The following is a 21,648-nucleotide window of genomic DNA, read 5'->3' as shown; positions in this document are numbered from 1 at the left end:
AAAGCCAGCAATGACTACCCTCTGAGCATCTATCATGTTCTAAGCACCCCTGGAATGTTACCTTTATTGTTATAACCACCCTTCAAGGTTTCTGTCCTTAGACCCATGCTACTGGCGAATAAGCTGAGGTTTGTAGGTAGTTGGTCCATGGTTCTGTATTCATTAAATGGCAAGGCTGGGATTCAAACCAGGGCTCCTTTCAAAGCAGGGAGTGTTTGCAAAGCTCCAAGGTGGCTTTCAAGCTAGAAGCCAGGTCAACTTGGAGATGTGAAACTCATCTCTTCAGCTCAGATGCACAACTCCCTTGCTTGATAAATGGCGGTTTCTAATTTAAAGAGAGCAAACATTTTAAGGTCAGAGCTTGAATGATGAGAGTGGCAAAAATGCATCTTCTGTAACAAGTGTGTATTAACACTTGGTGAGTTCCCAGAATTCTGGAAGGTGCCCAGGAGGACATGGATAAAAAGCTGACACAGACCCTGAGCTTAGGAACCTCTAATGGGGCTGGAAGATGAAACATAGATACATTAAATAAGGAAGCCATAGCCCTAGCTGGGTGGCTCAGTTAGCTGGAACACTGTCCCATACACAGAAATGTGGCAGGTTTGATTTCCCAGGTGGGGCATGTATGGGAGCCAATTGATCTCTCTCTCTCTCTCTCTCTCTCTTTCTCTCTCAATTTAATAAATGTATCTTTGGATGAGGCTTTACATAAAATAAAACCATAGGATTTAGTTTATAATGAACTTCGACATAGGCATTCTTTAACCGAAATTTATGGGCTCCCAGGAGGTTACTAATGAGTCTTGGAACAGGGTATCCATGAACCTCTACATTTGAGTGGATTCACTCGTGCATTGGCAGGGAGGGATGTCTACACATTTCTTGAGATCCCCGAAGAGCTCTGATCCCAGCTAGCTAACGACAACTGCACAGGCTGCCATGGTGTGGGGTGCAGGTGGAAGCTCTGGGTCACAGCGGGGAAGGCACTGGCCTCAGCATCGCAGAGACAGGGCTGGACTCTGTCATTACTGCTATTGGCTGAGTGACCATGGGCAACAGGGCAACCTTTCCAAACTCATGGCTCAGAAGTCAGGGTGCTAATGTGAAGTTTGTGGAGAAGCAGTGAGGGTTAAAGGAGATAGTGAAAAGCGGGGATCATTCGGCATGGTGCCTGCATAAACTAGTCGCTTTAGACTAGTCGTGTTGCTTTTTGCTGAGTGTATTAGTTTCTTTTTGCTGCTATAACACATTGCTGCAAACTTAGTGGCTTAAAACAATACACATTTATTATCTTACAAGTCCTGGAGGTCCAAAGTCTGAAATGGATCTGAATGGGCCAAAAGCAAGGTGTGGGCAGGCCTGCCCTTCTGGAAGCTTTAGGGCAGAATCTGCTTCCTTGCTTGTCTGGCTTCTAGAGGCCACCCATGGGTCTTGAATCAAGGCCTCTTCCATCTGCAAAGCCAGCAGCAGTGGACCGAGTCTCTCCCATGCTGCCTTACTGCGCCCCTCACTCTACTGCTTTTCCCTTGCGTGTGCAGTGACTCTTGCAAATCAATTAGTTTGGCCTGGATGACCCAGGATCACTCCCCTTCTCAAGGTTAGCTGATCAGCTCCCCGGATTCCACTTGGAGCCTTAACACCTTGTTCTGAGAGCAGTAGTTAATTATTAAATGAATTAATTTGATTAAGCAAATTTCTATTGATTATCTGTCATATGCCAGTCATTCTACTTATCTATTTTAGTAATAACTTCAGTGGGGGCAGTTTATGTTTTGCCACCAAAATATATTCTTTAATTAATTACCTATTCATTCCACTAATATTTATTGATACCTAGTATGTATTGTACCAGTCATTGCTATAAGGCAAAGGTAATATAATATAATATAAATTATAACTTCATATATACACACACAGGCATATATCTTTGATATACAGGGCAGTGCACTAGGCACTGAGAAGTATAAATCAAATTTACATATATGGAATTTAAGGCCTGCTTTATATAAGCAGTTTATGGCATTATAACTATAGGCTAGGGTAGAAATTGATTATCATAACCATGCTATGGGTTTGGCAACGTATTTTTAACTCCCAAACTGAAAAATGTAATGTGTCTACAGGGTAGAATATTTGAAATTAAGACTGTCCCTGAACATCCGAGCTGCGTGGTCAGCTTTGCTTTAGGGGGTTAGGGGACAGGGACGTGAGGTGTCCCTGAAGGTGCTGGGGGGAGCTGGAGTGGGAGCTGGGGGACGGCTGTGCTGGGGCGGGGGCGGTCACGGGTGGGGCAGGCACAGGCACAGGCGATGCAAGGGCAGAGTGAGAGGTGTGGGAGCAGGGAGCTCAGCTGGGGGCCCTGGGGCGTCCGCTGGGGCTTCAGGGTTAGATGTAGTTTAGGTCGGATCTCGAAGGTGGATGGTTTCCTTTGCTCTTCTGTTTGCATGTGGTGAGCACCTGGGGTTATAGAAACTAGGTAAAAAGAAATGCACATTCTTAACAATATCCCTGCTTAAGTTTTTTTTTTTTTAATATTACCTTCAGGTGCCTACTCAGCTTCCTTAGAAATGTGTTTCTTTATGTCAGTTTGTAACTCTGGGGGATTAGAGATTGGTGGGAAGAGACCCACTATCCCCTTCTCCCCACATGCACACAGTGAAATTAGATTACATTCTTGACTTAAGAAGCCAAGGATATAAAATCCCACAGGAATCCTGGTGGCCCTTGGTGGGCCCTGGGGTCCCCCTGGGAGCAAGATCTGTCAGGGCCACCTCCTGTGCTGAGAAGTTCTGGTCACACGCAGCCTGTTTATATCAGCCGCTCACATCACTTTCAGGAGGCGCCCAGACCGATACCACAGGGGCTCGCATTCATAGCAGCATTTCTGACCCTGGCCTTTCCTGGTTCTTGGCCTGAACTCAATGTGATCAGGATGACTCTTACCTGCCGGGGGCACCAAGGAGCCTCTGGGAGACACAGGGACCCTGGAGCCCAGCAGGACCCGTCACCCTGCAATTTGTGCTGAGAAAAGTGTCAAGCCTTGTGTTTTATTTGATAGACTTTCTCGTGGTTAGAACACTGCTCTGTTCTGATTTGCGTGGTACATGGTCTGCTGAGTTGGAGAGAGATTTCTCTTTGCAGAAACAACAGACAGAGGGTGAAGGTCGATTTCTGTGTTTTCAAAGTGGTTTTAGTGACGGGGAAAGCTTGTGGCATATTAAGCGAAGAGGAAATGAAATTTCATGTACAGGATGATCGTAACTATGTTAAAATACACGAACACACCCCACCCCACAATTGTAAACTGTGGTTATTTCTTGATGGCAGAACTGTGAGTGATACTTTTTTTTTCTTCCTTATGCTTTTCTGTTTTGTTGTTGTTGTCGTCGTCGTGTTTTAGAGGAAGGGGTTTAGAGTCTGCCCAGTTTCTCTCATTTTTTTCTTCATAACATAGAGTTGCATAATTTCCCCTTAATTTTCTTTGATGGATGTTTTGAGAATAGTCACTGCTCTCAGAAGGAAGGCATTTCATTAGGATAAATACACCCATGGCAGAAATAAATGTACTTAATGAGGTTAAGAGAAAAGCATTAGAATTATGCTTTCAGAAGCAGCCTGACTCTCTTAATTCTTATAGTGATCTTATTAAAGTATGTAAGATCAAAGCAATATGTTTTAACCCAATATTTTTAATTTTTAAAGCAAATATTCTTGTTCCAAAAGTATACATAGTCATTGTAAATAATAAATGTAAATGTAAAAACTAATGTAAGTACACATAAACAAGAAAGGAAAATGAATGTCACCTATAATTTCATGGCCTAAGAGGAAAAAATAGACAACACTCTTTATATTTGGGTTTATATACTTCTAATCTTTTTTCCCCTTTGCCTAGACCTTTGTATACATATATTGAAAACAAACCAAACTAAAAATGACATCTGATATCCTGATCTACAGGACTAGGAAAAAAGTACCACCAAGGGTAAACTCGCATTTTTCCGTCCATCCTCTGACTTAACGTATTCAAGGTCATTTGTAGAATGATCTGTTTACTTAGCTCCAGCCTCACTCCAAGCTTTTCAGAAGAATGGGACCAGACATCTGGACATGTTGGACTGTAGCTCATTTCATTGCATCTGCTGGAAGAAAATTCTATGAGAATACAATGTTCATTTGCGTCCCCTACGTGTTTCTCCAGCTTCATTCCTTTTTGGCTGGGCAGGTTTGCAGGACCCCGACGTTCTCCCTTTCGATCCCCCTTTAGGGTACGTGTTTGCCGCTCCTGCAGGCTCTGGCATAAGGACCTCGAGATGCCAGGAGAAAGGGCCAAGGTTTCAAAATCGTTTTAGCTCATGATACAAATGTCCCCAAACGCAACACATAACTCTCAGGCATCTTTGCCGTCATGAAGTTTTGTTGGCCTCGTCTGTCTAACTGTTACACAGAAAAACCATCCTGATCTCCAAACCCTTCTCTTCCCCATGTCAGGGCCTCTTGAAAAATATATTTCCTGACAGCCCTGTTCACACATAATTGCCCTTGCCTGGTCTCCCGGATGTCCTCATCGCTCTTTGCCCAGCTATGAGTAAGCTCGCGGGTTACCCCAGGGCCACTGCAGATGATATATTTTTTGTTGCTTCTTTGAGGATTTGCTTTGTCACATAATTGGCCTTCTCTACAAGTACCCACACTTTGACTCTTTATACAAAATAACCAAAAAAAAAGTAGGAAAAGCATAAGGAAGAAAGAAAAAGTATCACTCATGATTCTGCCACCAAGAAATAACCATGGTTTACAATTTGGGGGGGGTGCGTGTTTCTGTATATTTATTTTAAGACAGTTCAGATAGAATTTTTTTCTCTGACCACTCAGATTCTGGTCAGAGGACGGAAGCGTTCCCAGGGCCCACTCACGGCCAAGGGAGGACTTCTTCCAGGGCATAGTTTCAAAGCCTTCATGAGCCATCTGTTACAAGCTCCAAATCTCAAAAGGCTTGTTTGGTCCCGCATTTTCTCGCTGAGTGCATGGAGTTGAGAACTCGAAAGAAGCCCTTCTCTTGAATTCGGTGCATCGGGTGGTCTGGCCCTTTTGTGACACACGGCAGTTATCGACTCTGAATTATAATTCTCCTCCTGTCCCTCAGGCAGTCTCCAAGAACTCCCTTGTTCCCCGATAACCAGAAAGCACCACTTTTATGGCAGGGAGAGATTCTCTTTGTCAGCATGTGACAGAAATGTGTAGTAAGACAATTTTGAAAGTAATCACATGAAGAGAGGACTGAAAAAATGCCATGTGGGGTGGTTAGACTGGTGAGAACCCATAGCTGGATCAGAGAGGTGGGGGTACGGTAAAGGTGGAGCAACAAACTGAGTAAAACCGGAGTCAGACGGAGAAAACCACCAAGAAAGGGTAAGAAACAGAGGTGGAAGGTGAATGCAAATGTAGCTACTGACCTTTCAGAGCTTCCTTCTCCTGCCCACTTCTTTAACCCTCCTGCCCAAGTTGTGCCTTTTACATGCTCTTTAAAACATGCGTTAAAACGTTTGTTCATTGAAGATGTTGTACATGCCCCAAACTCTCCTCCCTAGTGTCTGTCAAATATGGACAAGAAAGCTAACCTAGAACAATTAACCTATTGAGTTCCAAATATGCATGATCTGTATGGATTGACAGAACTGATGTTTGAAATGAAATCATGTGTCCCAACACAGAGCAACGTTGCTCTCCAAACACCGGGGGCACTAAAAGCAAATGCTCACTGTGGGTCCCACTGGTCCAATCAGGTCTGCGGGACCCTCCCCCCTCTGTCTTGACTCTGAATTCTTCCCTTAGATGTTCAGAGCAATTGCTTGCGCAGTGTTCTCAGAGGTGTGACCTGTTGTGGTGTTGACTGGCTTTGGCACTTTTTGTCATAGACCTTTTCATCGTTTGGGCTAATTTCTCTAAAGAATTCCTCATTTCCGGGTTGTTCATACCTCCTTTAAAACAGGTAAAATACCTTTAGATGGAGAACAGATCAATGCCTAATTTTGTTATAAAAATAAATAATATTTAATTTTCTATAAAAACATCAAGATACCCCAAAGTGTGAAACTCTACTTGGGTCTCATAAGTATTTGAATTAAAGATATTTTGAAATGATGGACTCATTGGAATTTTTTAAATTTACTAAATGATGGGTTTTACAATTTATTTTTTTATCCAACTTTAGATTTTGATGTACAGATGAAAATGCAGGAACTTTGTATTTCTATAAAACATAGAGACTATTATCTTTACCAGTCGTTGGTTCCTAGCAGTATTAAATATGCATCTGTCTGGTAATTCTATTCATTTGTCTTCAGTAAATATATGTGTTGAATATAATACTTTTGTTTAAAACCACGAGTAGCATGTAGAATACCGTGTTTTTAATTTTTCTGAATTATTTAAATGGAAATAACAGTATGTTTTGATGTATTGTTATTTATGTTGCTGCTTCTTATTATATTTCATTTCTGTTTATACGGGTTATGAAGTTAGGCCAGTTCTGTGTACAAAATTATCTTAGTCCAATTTCTCCATCCCTTACTAAGACCACAGAAATATATATATCAAGGCTCCAACACAGAGATGCTGATTCAGACGTGCAATATGTAACTTTTAAGTATAAAAGCATCAGAAATATTACATGTCCTGTGAGGTTTGGCACAGACTTTTAAAACCACCAACCAAGCCTTTTTTGGGTAACTCAGTTTTGCCCAGTGCATCTCTGTAAGGCCCTCCCTTCCCTGGTGGGTGCCCCTTCCAGGCTTACTGCAGGGAACCCCCGATTTGTCCTCGGATTCTGCACTCGGTTTGTGACCCTGCTTTTGTCTCTCACTCATCCGCAGAGCCCGGCGTTTGCACGGTTTTCGGAGATCCCCACTACAACACTTTTGACGGACGGACATTTAACTTTCAGGGGACGTGTCAGTACGTTTTGACAAAAGACTGCTCCTCCCCCGCCTCGCCCTTTCAGGTGCTGGTGAAGAACGATGCGCGCAGGACCCGCTCCTTCTCCTGGACCAAGTCGGTGGAGCTGGTGCTGGGCGCCAGCACCATCAGCCTCCAGCAGCACCTCACTGTGCGCTGGAACGGCTCGCGCATTGCGCTGCCCTGGCAGGCGCCGCACTTTCACATCGACCTGGACGGCTACCTCCTGAAAGTGACAACCAAAGCAGGTGGGCTTCCAGAAGCATGGGGCATCCGTGTCCCTCCGCCTCACCAACCCGCACAGCAGCAGCACCTGAGTGCAGTGGACCATGGTCCTCCTCCTTCGTTCCTCCTCTGCACAGGGGAACCCAGAGACAGAGAAGGGTCCCAGCCATAGGCGGGAAGATCTTGAAGATGCCCCCACATAGCTGGAGAAGTTTGCACACTCTGCCTTGCCCTCCTGTGCCAGTCCTGCCAGTCTTGTACTCCAACAGCCAGGGCCTTTCCATCCTCCTTCCAAAAACAGCAGTGGGGCTGTCCACCTAACCTCTCTCTGATGTTTTGCTGCTAATTTTAGGCCAGCAGTGGCCAGCTTGGAATCGTCAGTGTCTCTCCCAACTCAGCCAGTAACGTGCAGTAGCGTGCAGTCTCACATCTGTGAGACTGCTCCCTTGTCAGCATCTGTCCAAGTGAGGGGGATTCCTCCAAAGTAAGCCACAAGCGTGTGTGGGTGTGCAGAGGGGAGTGCAGCGGGCAGACTGTGTGACCTGCAGCTTTGTCTGTTCTTGCCCCTGGGAAGCATGCAGGCTGAGCCGGTGGCTGGAACCACTGGCAGCCACTGGAGGACCCTTGGGACGCTTGCTCTGGGCCCTTCCCTGGGCCATGGGTACTCGGGGCCAACCCCTGAAGCCCTTTCTGAGAAGCCCATGTTGCCTGAGGCTGGCTTTCCACGCCCCTAGCAGCCGCCTCCTCCCGCAGCCACCTTGGTCACGGTTGGCAGGTTACCCCTGGGGGTTCAGTGAGGCACACATTTTTGCCTGTGAGGTACTGCCTAAGAGAGGCATCTTAGAAGCAGAACTCAGTTCTTCGATATTAGCTCCAAAGTATGGATTCAGCTCATTGACATGTTTCGTGTGTCATGTATAGGTCCTTTCATGCTACCTTTGGTTAGTATGTACTGTTAATTGGCTTTCGGACTGTGTGATTTCCTGGTTGGTGCTATTTCTTTAAGTACAGCACTTGAAGAAATCCAGGTATGTCTTGCTTTCTGCACTGATGAGAATTTAACAATGTAAAAGCATCGATTGGGGCCCAGTTCCTCCAGGCAACATGGTTCCTGGGAAGTGTTTGATCGAGCAGACACTTTTGAGGGGTTATAGAGACTGTTTGTTCTGTGCCTCCCAAACCCTGTGAATTGTTTCAATTCAAGCCAAATATGTATTTGATGAATCGAGTTAGCCTATGGAATGCCAGCTTAGCTAAACAAGGCAGGAAGCCAAGGAGAAGCCTGGGGAGCTTTTATTCAGCAAGGGTAGCATGGTTTCAGTAACAGGATGTTAAATATTGATGTCTTACAACATTCAATAATGGGGGAAAGATTCCCATTCTGGACGTTGAGTGTGGCAGGTGCGAAGAGCTCTAATCATTCAACTTCAGAGGGATTAGTCCTGTTCAGAAAACTTAGACACCTGTTGTCACCTTCAAATGACAGGCCAGTCGGCACAGACAGGCCGCAGAGGATTCCTTAAAGGAGGTGACGGTTTATGGCTCCCGTAAAATGTGCCTTAAGATGAGGCATCATTACACGGCACTAATTAGAAGCACCTTGCCTATCTGTTATCGAGCCAGCTGGACACAGTGGATTCTGCCAATGTGGAAATTATTAGTCAACCACAGCCACATTCTCAAAGGGATCCTGGATACTCGAAGATTGGTTCCAAGTCTAGGAGGTTCCCTACCCTTTCCTCTCACAGTCGGCAGTACCTAGTGGGGTAAGCGTCCCCGTTGTAAGGATTCCACTTGTAAAAATGAGCAGCAGGACGAGGCCGCTAAGGAAATAATAATACCTCATTCGGACCACAATTAGACTAGTGAGTTTAACACTTCCAGGCCTTGAACTTAGTTTTACAGCCTCATTTGCTTTCCCATCTCTCTTCCGATGATTCAAGTAATTTATGTGGCTCCCTGGATGCTCAGTGGAGCAACTTCCTGGAGCCGGGGAGCACGCACGCGCTCGGCTTCCTAGGGAAGAACCGCATTCCTCTGGGCACCAAACGTGCTTCAACACTGTCCTTTGAAGGGAACGGTAGCATTTCCAGACAATGGTCATTTTCACTCTGGTCCACCAACCCCAGTTGGTACTGCCCCCTAGGGATAGTTTCTTGTTATCATCCATCAACTGTCTATTTAAAAGAGTCTTTGAGGGTTCTTCTTCCATAGGTTTTCCCCTTCTTTTTAATTTCATAAGCTTGTATTATCAAAGGGTATTTTCTCCAGAATAACTGCTTAGATCAGACCTGTAGCTGGTAGATGGGAAGTGGCAAGGAATGACTTTGCCCCTGGGGTCCGTGGACTCAGCACTTCCTGATGGAATCGCCTGCAGGGGACACAGGTGGCCTGTCCCCGGGGTGGAATCAGGAGGTAGCTGTTTACTTAATAACATCCAGGGTAGTACAGAGGGCACAGAGCAAAGCTTAGCAGCTGGAGAAAGCCCTGCCCACCCCCAGACACCCCACCCCATCCCACCCCGCTCTCCTCGGCACTTGGTGAATAATTTAAACGCATTGTCTTTCGGCCATCTGTTCACTTCATCAGATCCACCTGAAAAGTTACATCAGCCCCACCTGAAAGGCGTTAACACATGTGATTGTGGCTTTTTATCTTACTTTTTTCCAGGTTCGTCAAGAGTTCTACACTTGACGAACCTGGAGAATATGTGTCTTTTTTTTCTTTGATGTAAACTCTGAACAGAAAACCACCCATTTTTTAAGCATCTCTGCAGTATGTGTTTGGATTTTGCACCTCTTCCCTCCTTTCGGTGGACAACAAAAGCAACAGTGACAACCCCCAAACAAAACAAAGCAGAACAAACAAAAACAACTGACGAAGAAAAGAACAACTCCTCCTTCCCCCAAGAAAAACCTCCAAACTGGGGGTCCAGAGCCAGGTCACACAGCTGAAGGGTGAAGAATGGGTTTGTGAAACCCTCCCTGGTGAGAAGGGAGGACTGGAAGGCCCTCATGCAGTGGAAGGAGCACGGCTGCTGCTCTTCCCCAGATGGGACTTGAACTTCACTTCAGCCCTCTGGCTCTGCCGGTTATGCTGACCCAAGGTCCTGTTCGCCAGGTGGGAAACCCATCGCAGCTGCAGAGGGACTCAGTCCAGCCCACGCTCCCATCAGACGCCTGTTTAAAATATCTTTTGGACGAGTAAATTCTTTAGTTGCAACTTACTAGTTTTGGGTTTTTTTTTGTTTTTTGGGTATTTTTTTTACCTATCACTGCTATAGTTTTCATTGATTTTACTCATGTAGAGGGTTTTAAAAATCATGCAATCATATACATATATGATGCAACAATAATCAAAGGCATCTGTAGTTGAATAATTTATTCCTTCAAAATATGAAACCTAGCATTGGTCCATGAAAATCCTCTTAATATAATAATAACAAAGAAAAGAGGGTGAATTACAAATTATTCTCTTACTTTGGGGACCCTGTTTCATGAATGAGATGTCAAGAGTTTTAAGGAGAGTTTACTGAGAGCACAGTGGGTCTGCACCTCCCCAAGTGAGCAGGGACCACCAGTCCATTGCAAAGAAAGATCACGATGACTGGCTTGCTTGGCATGCGTTGAGTTCCCCCGAATTTGGCAGCCCAAATCTCAGATTTATTATATCATTGTCAGTAATGATGTTGGAGGCTGTTTTGGAGAGAAATCTTCAACTATTGTGGCACTTGGAAGAATAATATTTGCCTGCTGTCTAGAAAAGGGATTTATAGTTTGGATAATTTTGCAGCACAGAAAAATCTTTAGAACAGTGCTCTAAAAGAATGTGGGTGAAATTGATTTTTCCCTCTCATTTCTCTTGCTGGGCAGCTGCCTGGCTACAGGCTTGGAAGGTCAAGTTTCTTCTATACCTTAGAGAGTATATTACAAATCACATTATAGTTCACTTGTCTTTTTTCAAAATTGTTATTGCAATGCCTTAACTAGCATGAAATTCACAGTTTCCTTGGCTTCAAGTGACGTATCAATTTACAGGGTAATGGATTCATTTAGTGCATATATACTACATGCCAGATAATGTGTTGGGGGATGGGGTAGGAGGAAATAGAAAGCATGTTTTATATGACAGCTGTGGTTGTTTGTCAGAGTAGACGGTATCTTCTTACACAGAGCCACGTGGGGGTCTGCTCGGCATGTGCACATTCTAGCTATGACCTTTCATATGACCTGTCATTCTAGCTATGACCTTTCTCTAAGCACCTGGTCTCATAGCTGTCTTCTCTTCATCAAATTGCACCCAAGAGACACTTTCTTATGACCATGTCTCTTGCTTTTTTATCCAACTCTATCTAATTGCTTTTTTGAACCCAGTTTTTTATCCCAACCAGGAAGCTTCTCTACCAGTTTTCTTGATCTAAGAATGTGTCCATTCCTTTAATTTACCAAGCAGTGAGTTCCTTGTGGGCTTTTCTGGAGAAAACCAGTTTTAGACCTCGGCTGATTCTACCAATAGCTCTGCCTGAAGAGGATGTGCAGCTCTTCCTTGTGGCGGTTGTGTGGCCTGCTCCCAGGAACGCCTCCTCTCCCCCTGGACCACATCCAGACTTAGGGAGTAGCGGCTTTGGAATCTCACTTCTGGGCATGTCTGACTGATCTCACATCCTCTGATGTCGCCGTATGCCAATTTTATATCCAAGCAAGATCCACTCCCTTCTCATTCTCTCCCTCTCTGTTCCCATCACTACCTTACCCTCAACTTCCGGGCATCTTCTGAGCATTTGCTCATCAGCCTAGTTTTATACTTTAAGAACAAAGGCAGACATGTTGTTCTTTCCAGAGGTTCAGAACTGGAGAGACTCTCTTGGGTCAAAAACCCAAGACTATAAGGTTAAAAAACACCCATTGGGAGACTTTTTTTCCTATTAAAAAGAGCTGCTTTTTGTGTATGTTGTCACTCTTAGGAGACCGTGACAGTGAATAGGAGCAGTCCTAGGGCAGACATGCACACTGACCCACTGGAGGTGTCCCTGGGTGTCCCTGCCCCAAGTGGCTCTTTTTTCATTCACTGGGTCCCAGGTCATCCATTCACTGGGGGCTCAGGCGCTGCCAGAGTGTTACTGGGAGAACAACAAGAAACACTTCTAACAAACATTTGGGACAGAGAAAAACTCTTTGACTGAAAGAACTTGACACTGACTTTGACTTGAACCTCAAAAGGCTTTCATCAAGGCCTTTCTCTTATGGACAAGTGTCTCCACACACAAGGCCAGGAAGGGTATGAGGGCATTTCTTCTTGACCTTTGAGTCACACTGATCTGTGGGTGTGACCTGTAGTAGTCCCACCTGTGACGGCATAATCTGGATGTTCTGTGTGATGCAGAAAGGCCCCCATTCATTAAGGTCACTGGTTGCCATGGTTCTTGGAAGCCTCAGGGGAATATGAATATTCTCGGAAAAACCATTCAATGTTTTAGATGAACAGTTGGGCAAACCAAGAAGGCCTTGCATTCTCTACCTTTCGGAGTGAAGACGTTTCTGTGGTAAACCAGACTGTTCTGCGCTGCCTATTCCGCTTAGCATTGGGGGGCGGGGGGCGGTGTTGCCCAAGGGCCTGGTGGCCTCTGGAACCTCAAACACTGAAGCCATTTTCTTTCATATGGGGGTTGTCCTTTGAAGACGACATGTGTAGAAGCGATACATCTATTCCATAATGCAGCCACTACAACAGAAACTGTGACATTTGATATTTGGTGTGATCATATGGGGGATTTGGGGATAAAGAAAAAATTACATAAAAAACTGTCATCTTTATCATCTTTGTATTTTCCCATTAGAGTAATCCATCACTAGACAAAGGAAATAATGATTTGGACCAACACAGTTATATGCCCTAGAATAAGATGGCCAATAAGTGTTTATTTACAAGTCAAACGAGGGTACAGAAAACATTATTAGGGCAAATTTTATACACTTTAAACATTCTAGGTCCTAACAAGTAAATGATTTGTGCAATTTCACACATGTACTATGGCAAAAGTAAAAGGTAACCAAGGACTCAAACCAACCCTTAGTGTTCCTTGTAAGAAGAAAGTCATGTAGTGTGTAAGGATGTACACACTTGGGAATCCTTTGTGGGTTCAAGAGTGATTGATCCCCTTCTCTCCTCCTTGTCCTCTAGGTTTGGAAATATCCTGGGACGGAGACAGTTTTGTGGAAGTCATGGCTGCCCCCCATCTCAAGGGCAAACTCTGTGGTCTCTGTGGCAACTATAATGGACATAAGCGCGACGACTTAATCGGTGGAGATGGGAACTTCAAGTTTGATGTGGACGACTTTGCTGAGTCCTGGAGGGTGGAGTCCAATGAGTTCTGCAGCAGACCCCGGAGAAAACCGGTGCCCGAGCTGTGCCAGGGGGCAGTGAAGGTAAAGCTCCGAGCCCACCGAGAGTGCCAGAAACTCAAATCCTGGGAGTTTCAGAACTGCCACTCAACAGTGGACTATGCAACTTTCTACCGGTGAGTGCAGTGTTCTGGAGGATGGGATTGGGTTAGAGACCAAGGGCAGACTCAGCCCTGAAACGCAGTGTGACACATCTCTCAGTGTACAACACGAGAGCTCCCAAGTCCAGGGTAAAACTTCCATGTCTTTCTGTTCAGCAGGTTGTCTCGTCTTAAGTCAGTCCCACATTATGTCCCAAATCAGGAAATTTCAGGGAATAGTTCAGAGGAATACCCTATAGGTGATTCTGGTTTTGAGTGTCTGCAGATTCACTGGGAAGCTGGTGGCACCCAGGATTTTACCAGGTGTTAGCTAGACCCGAAGATGGATGAGTGCTCCCCAAATTCTGGTCTAAGCCGTAGTGGTGTAGGGCAGAAGTCAAAATCTCAAATCATTCTGGCTGCCTGTGGGCATGGGCGTGAACTTGGTTATCCTAAGTCTGAGGAAGAGTTCAGGTCTGCCTCCCTCTTATGACCAAAACAGAGCTGCTCGTGGACAGCAAGGCTGTGAAGTGACGATTCCTTGGATCTTTGACACGGCCCGAGAGTTTGCGTGCAAAGTCGGAGAAGGGTGGAATCAGAGCTTGAGGGTAAAGCAGGGAACATCTCTCATTAAGAGAAGAAATTCCATAAGGTTTTCTAACTCTGCTTAACCCCTTTCCTCACAAAGCAACCGGTTACAGAAGGGACTTCGATTTGACTTCCATGTTACAAGGTCACGTTGGTGAGTTTGGCCTGGCCACACTTCCACTTACTGCAAAGTCCCACATCTTCGAGGGCCGTGGCTGGCTGTGACTCCACCCACTACGGGTGTGGGCAGAAACGTGAGCTGAACACAGCCTAGAAGGCCTTAAGTGATTTGCCTGTGCCTCTTAAACTGAGTGAGCGCCTGTGGTCTGAACCCACAGAGAAGTTATTTTTACTCTTTAATTGCCCCCAGTTTATTTCCCCTAGTTCTCATTAAATGTGATCTTTTTTATTTGATCTTTTGACATAAAAGATAAAGTTATATAAAGGCTGCTCAGAGTGGGGTGGAAAAAGGACTGTCCCTGTCATCACAGACCCCCGAATGTGGCTGCGGCTGCCAAACCATTTGGCTCCAACACATACGTTCATCTCCTTCAATCCATTTTCCTGTTATAATTTGAATCCTCTGGGTTCCCCGTCTTTCCCCTCCCTGTGCATGCCCCCCATTAATCAACCCCACCTCTTGTCTACAGTCCTGGAAAGATCTTAATGTAAGACTTTGGAGTGAGGTAAGCAGCTGGACCGGCAAACCTGCTTTTATTTGGAACCTAATGCCCTTCACTTGAAGGTCTGCTGGGAAGCGGTGGAGCATGCTAATGAAGAACTTCATGGCCTCCCAGGGGGAAGCTCCAGCCCAGCTCTACAACCTTGAGCAGCTATCTCGGCTCTGGAAAGTGGGGATAGTAAGAGCAGCTACCTTGAAGAGTTCTCATTCAGGTTCAGTGTGATGATGAACCAGATGTGTAAGCTCGACCCAGTGCCCACACACAGTGCCTGCTCTCTCACGGTGGGCTGCTATCATCTCTTCCATCGATTAAATGAGGAACCGGTGTAAGACCCCTTTGGTAGCTCCCCTACCCCATTGCAGACTTCGATCGGGCCCTGGTCCGTCTGAAACTGAGGGGAAAGGCCACGCTGCTTCTCCCAGGGCCCCAGCAGTCCACACTGTTGGTCCTTATCCCATTTCAGAGGAATGTGTTGAAAACAACAATTGGAGAGCAGGCCTGCAGAGATTAGTCCTTTTCTTTTTTCCACATTTCTGTTTTTTTCCCTCTGGTGATTTATTTTGTATTAGGATCCCTGGCCTGCAAGCAGGAATATGATGAGCACCTTGGCAGAAGTCGTGAGAAATAACTTTGACATGAACAGAGAGAATTGGAACAGCCAGGTGGCCAGGCAGATGCTCACCTTTGGCCTTTGAAAGGGGCAATGGCAGCCACAGCAGCACAGCAGGGGGCACTAGGTTGCGTGAGGGGCCTGGTGCGTCAAGTTTGTGTGCTAACAAGAATGCTCTTGGGAGTGCACTGAGGTAGGAGAGTGGGGCGAGGCGGGAGAAGCGCCCCTGTCTGCCGTGCACAGCATAGTGGCTGAGCACCCCACCACAGTCAGCCACTCCATCTTGGAAGAGGCAGGAGTGTGTTGAAGATGATTCTTAGGAGGGTAGAGCTGGACAATCCCACCGGTCACCAGCCTTGCTGAGGGTCTCATGCCCCAGCCAAGAGAAGCGTCTTCATGCGTTTTCAAGTGAAGCTGTGGCCCCTGTCTGGTAGATCCTGAGTTTCTTCTTCTGAGCACTCAAGTGTCAAAAGAAAGAAAACAAGCAGGGCCAACCCGGAACGGCAGTTTTATTCTCAGGGTATCTCCGGGAGAGATGAAACCTTAGCGGGGCTTTAGGAAGCAACATGGCATGTTGGCTGATGCCCAGCTGGGTCTCATCTCAGCTCTGCCGCCACCCAGCTGTGTGGCCAGGGCAGCTGGCTGAGTTTCAGGCCCTTCACCTGTAGAAAAGGCAAGGCAGTGACTACCTGGGGTACCACATGCTCCTCTGAGGACTGAGGTCAAAAGGCCATGTGGTGCTGTCACATGATGGCTGGGAAGTCCTGGCACCATGTGGTGGTGTCCAGTGTCAAAGGTGCTCCCCACTGCCGACTCAGGCCACCCTGGCCAGGCCAGGCCAGTCCAGCATCAGATAGCTTGGGGACAGAGAGAATTGAGGGGCTGGGCTGGGCTTTGTGAACATACCAGAGAAAGAGAAGACCTCAGATATTTGGGGCTGATGTATAAGACACTAGCCACGTGCTTTTTCCCTTACTCAGACTGAGATCTCAGATGAAACAGTTGCACGTAAGTGTAACCCGCCAGCAAAGCAGGACTCCTGGGTCAGGGCAGGCCCAGATTTCAGAGAAGTCCAAAAGCTGAGTGAGAACTTCCGCGGAGCCCAGGCTTGCTCAGGCCACTCACATGTGGGGGCCGTTTTCCTCTCCCCATGCCCCTGAGTGGGGCATAATTGCCTGGTGCCAAAGCACTGTTCACTTGTTGGGGTTGGGGAAAGTGTCTGGGGATCCCCAGGCTGGGAAATGTTGTCTCTCTCCGTGCAGTGGTTTTCGCAGCTGTAAGGAATCCAAGGGATGCAGGAAGATTCGCAGGCGTGTCCTTCCCGCGGAGGTGCTGGGGGGCGGGGGCGGCAGGTGGCGCAGGGCGCAGGCATGCATCAGAACTCTGTGAGCACTAGGGTGCTGGTTGGTATGCCCGCATCCCGGGCGGCCGTGGCCTCCTGCCAGGGGGAGGTCGAAGACTTGGTGGATAACCCACTTTGTGTTTTCCTTTCAGGGACACGAGTCATTTATTATAAAGCAAAAGGAGAGATCCAGACTGTGTGTGTGAAAATTATATAAAGATAACTGCTATTTTATAACTAAAAACAAATCAATCTTTCCCTGCTTCAAAGAACATGCTGGGAACATTTATGTTTATATCTTTTAATGCTTGTCCCAATTCGCCATTAGGGCTGGGGTCTTAAATCACGTGTGTGATGATATAGGCCTGCCTTTTTATTTTTCCTTTGGCAAACTCAGCTTCCAGAATGAGTAGTCATGCTGAATCTATAAGGTATGCAGTCACCAGGGGGCGGTAGATACCTCAGTGGTACCACCTGTCAGATGTTAGCCCTTACAGGTCCGACCTTAAATTTCAAAATGTCTTCCCTACTCACTGGCATGTTTGTTCTCTCTCTCTCTCTCTCTCTCATTTTAAACTTCTGCCCTATATTATTGCTCTCACTGTATCTGCACAATGCACATTTATGTGTCTGGGTCCATGTCATTCCCCTGCCTGAGAAGCCTTCATTTTCTATGTGGATTAAAGCTGAAGTTACAGCTTAAGTTTGATACTAGGCCTCTGTAACAGTTCTTTCTCTACCTTTTTGCAACATGCAGATAGTGTTTATCATTATTTGGCATGCATACTACTTTGCACTATCACTGTCCCTCTCCAGGACTGGACTTTAGGTCCCCTGGGGAGTGGGAAACGTCCTTTCTACCCCTTTGTGTTTCATCCAGCATCAGCCTGGAAGGCTGGCTCTCAGGAAGTGCTTCTTATCTCGCTCTCTAGCCCCTGTCCCCTCTTCATCCTCTCTGATGCCATTGAGACACTTGCTTCCCCCAATTCCAAGTCCCTCCTCAGTGTCTGTTCTCACACTCAGGCACCCCTTAGAGTCAGGAGTGCACCCATCTCTGTGCTTTCTGGGAAATGACCAGCTGGAGCAAGCAGAGCCTCTGGTCCCTCTTTGTCGGACCCCCAAGACCTGCTGTGACATCTCACTGTGGAGTCTGTCTACTGCTGGGACCGCCAGTGGCAGTCACACCCCAGCAGCCACCTCTGCCCACTCCCAGCTCACGTACGAACCACGTGGACATCCCAGTTCCTCTCTGTCCCTCAGCTCCTGTTGGACCTTGCCCTCTCTGGAGGCAGTATTTGATCCATGGGTGTTTCAACACTAGCCTCTTGCAGTTGATCTTAGGGCCTCAACGGAGCCTTCTCCCATTGAGGAAAATGGACCTCGGGCAGGCCCTCCGTCCCGGCCCCGCATGCCACTCCCACTGAGCAGTCACAGCCCTTCTGCTTCCGCTCTGCCCCGAGCCTTCTGCCAGGTTGTAGCCAAAACCTTGTTGTGGTTTCCTTTGCACCTTTCAGTCATCGTCTTCACCTCAGTCACACGGCAGATTCTTCTGGGTTTGATCCCCCCAAATAACCGAGGAGGAAGGCCTGCTAGCCCTCTAGCTTCCTGGATTTCCGCTCAGAGGGGCCCCGCCTAGTTAGCCGGCTCCCTCGGGGCTAAAGCAGAAAACAAAGAGATGTGGGCACACTGCGAAAGCTATGAGGATGCTGGGGGAGGTCACTTTACCCAAGTTCCAAATCCTCTCATATTTAATTTCCTCATATCAGAAAGAAACAAACACCATCTTTTAAAAAGAACAACAACAACAACAACAAATAAAACTGTAGCATTTTTTAACAGGTAGGCGACCCTTTGAGGAGAGTTTAGGTCAACTATATAGGTTGGCCCCCCTCACTTCTCATATCAGCCATTAGGGGGTGTTCCCAAGGTCACCCTTGGGGCTGGTGATTTTCTAGAAGGACCCAGAGAACTCACTGACTGCTGCTCCATGCATGGCGATGCTCAAGGTCAGGGGAAGCACACAGGTTACATCAGAAGAGATGCGTGGGGACGGGTCCAGGAGAGGGTGGGCCTGGAGTTTCTGCTGTCCTCTGCTGCGGGATCACGGACAGATGAGAGCCCATTCCTCTCGGATGCACGTGTGACCCTCTTCATGGGGCATTTCCAACCCAGGGCGTCCGCCTGAACCTCAGCGTCTGGAGTTTTACTGGGACTTGACTACCTGCTGCCTGTGTGGTCGACCTGTAGTCCCCAGCCTGTCCTGAAGGTTGCACTAATGCCTTTAATGTCCAATTTCTCTGGATGTTAGGGCTGTTATCACAAGGCCCAAACCCCCATAATAAATCACGTTGTTAGAGTATCTGGTGGCCAAAGCCCGAAGGCAAAAAAATATACCCCTGCGACGACATTCCAGGGGCATCCAGATTACCCGCCGGAGCCAAAGGCCAAGGCCACTGGCCTCTCTCAGGGGCAAAGTTAATTCTTCACTACATTCACTGCCCGGCTCAAGGTTAAATGTAATTGCAGTTCAACTTTAATCTTAGCTTTGAGTTTATTTTCAGCATCAACTTTCTAGAATCCTGCAGTGTTTCCCCTCAGAAAACTACATCCTTGAGTGCAGTTAGACAGGGCTTTTAAACACAGATTTGAGTAAGTGTCATTGTAGCAGGTAAAACACTCATTACTTTGTAGCATCTCTCTTGGCTGCCGAGGGGACTTCTTGATTACTTCTTAGTACTCAGGAGGTGGTCTGGTGTAACTTCATTATATTTTCATTATTTGTGAGTGTGCAGCCCTTTCCACCGGGGAGGGGGACAAGGCTGACCTGAGTGGTGCTTTGCTCATTTCATTTCACCGTTCACAGCTACTTGGGGCACCAAGAGGTGAGGGAACGCATCCCAGGCCACCCGTCGGCCTGACAGGACCCCTGTTCTCCAGTCTGTGTCAGAGAACTTGGCAGGAGCCACCACGGCTGAGCAGAGCCCACCGGTGCCCACTCAGGCTTTGAAAGACCCTGCCTCTGCTGTGAGCCTTCAGAGGGGGTTTAAAAAATTATTTCATTCACCCCTTTGACAGCTTTCAGCTGAGTACCTGTTCTGTGACAGGTACCATCATAGGCGTGGCGGTTTGGGGCTGAACAAGACAGCAACTCTTCTTTCTGAGAACTCCCAGTCTAGCCTGGGCAGACGGCTGTGAATAAGAATCGAGGTCGCTCCAGGTGTGAGGACAGTCATACTCTGATGGGCTAGGGTGGGCCGGGGCAGCCACCTTGAATCGGGTGGACAGAAGTCGTCACGGGGAGCTCGTTGTTCAGTGGGGCCCGCTGTGCATGGGGAGGACCGGCGAGGAGGCCTGTCCTGGGTAGGCTGAAGGGCAGACCTAATTCTGGGAAGAGTGTGGCCTGTTTAAAGACCAGAAAGGAGTCTGCTGTGACTGACATTTTCAGGAAGTGATGGGTGTTCTACCAACAACTGTAGGATCCTGGAAGCTGCTGCCTCCCCTGTCGAGGTTCAGTTGAGATCACAGCCCAGCCCACACCAAGAGGCCCTGCTCGAATCCCTGATCCACTGAAACTAACATAAGAGTGTGTTGTTAAAGCCACTAAATGTACTGCTAAAGCCACGAAATTTGTTACATACCACTAAGCAACTGCTATACAGAGAAATCATTTTTGGCTTACCTTTGGCTTTATTGTCCTTTAAATATTGATGGAAAGGGAAATAGCACTTTGCTTTCTCCCCCAACCATTCCTAATTTGCCCATTCTGTGCAGTGTGGTGTGACTCCACCCAGCCTGGGCCACCTGTCCCGAAGCACTCTGAGTTTCCCCTGTCACTCTGGGCATTACAGGTGGGCGGTCAATACCAGTTTTTAGAACTTTCTATCACCACAAAATTGTGGCCTCCTTGAAGCTCATGCGTTTTCTTCATTATCATATGCCCAGCACCTATGACGGTGCATGAGATACACATGTGTTCTGGGTCTCCAAATGTGTGTACTGCATGAGTAAACAGGAAAAAAGGAATGCGTGAGGCAAACATATCTCCTAACAGAGTAATGGGGGTGTGGTACAGAGTGAGTGCAGCACGGTTGTCAACCAGACCTGGGATGCCAAGGTGACCTCCGAGCTCCTCCACCTCCAGTGGGTGCGGCTGGGCGGGCTGGTCCACCGTGGACACCCCGGACGGACGCCCCATGGGCCACAGGGAGTGGTGGGAGGACCGCCATGTTGCTCTGAGACGTGCTGTGAGGATGGCAGGACATCCACCGTGTGGGCATGGCAAGTGCTCTGTCAGTGGCAGTTTTTTTTAACTGTATTTATTGATTTGAGAGACAGAAAGAGAGAAATATCAATTTGTTGTTCTACTTTTTCATGCACTCATTGCTTGATTCCTGTATGTGCCCTGACCGGGGACCAAACCAACAATCTATCAGAATGATGCTCTAACCAACTGAGCTACCTGGCTAAGGTTTCAGTCTTATTATTAATATTATTTTGTTGCCGCACAGGAGGGAGGATAGGTAAAAAAGGTGAGGGTATTCATAAGTGCAAATTGGTAGTTACAAAATAGTCATGGGGATGGAAGGAACAGCACAGGGAATACAGTCAGTAGTGTTTATATAACTGTGTGTGGTGCCAGGGGGCACTAGACTTGTTGGGGGAAATCGCTTTGTAAATTACAGACATTTACACGTACTAGGCTGTACACCTGAAGCTAATATAAAATAATAATCAACTGCAATTGTTAATTTTTTTAAAA

General features: G+C 46.9%; 1 protein-coding gene across 2 annotated transcripts in view; it reads left to right on the top strand.

Moving 5' to 3' along the window:
* BMPER (BMP binding endothelial regulator) overlaps window positions 1-21,648 on the top strand; it is a 216,663-nt gene that overhangs the window by 134,897 nt on the left and 60,118 nt on the right. The window contains exons 12-13 of one of the 2 annotated variants that reach the window (XM_037041160.1): window positions 6,879-7,208; window positions 13,366-13,702. In XM_037041160.1, coding sequence (XP_036897055.1) covers window positions 6,879-7,208; window positions 13,366-13,702 — 667 coding nt within the window. The remainder of the gene's footprint in view (window positions 1-6,878; window positions 7,209-13,365; window positions 13,703-21,648) is intronic. The other variant, XM_037041161.1, reaches the window with a different exon arrangement.

The sequence above is a fragment of the Sturnira hondurensis genome, unplaced genomic scaffold, assembly GCF_014824575.4.
Source record: "Sturnira hondurensis isolate 20B ecotype Veracruz unplaced genomic scaffold, ASM1482457v3 Scaffold0002840, whole genome shotgun sequence".
NCBI lineage: Eukaryota > Metazoa > Chordata > Mammalia > Chiroptera > Phyllostomidae > Sturnira > Sturnira hondurensis.
The sequence above is the reverse complement of the archived record's forward strand: the minus strand, read 5'-3'. Positions and strand labels throughout refer to the sequence as shown.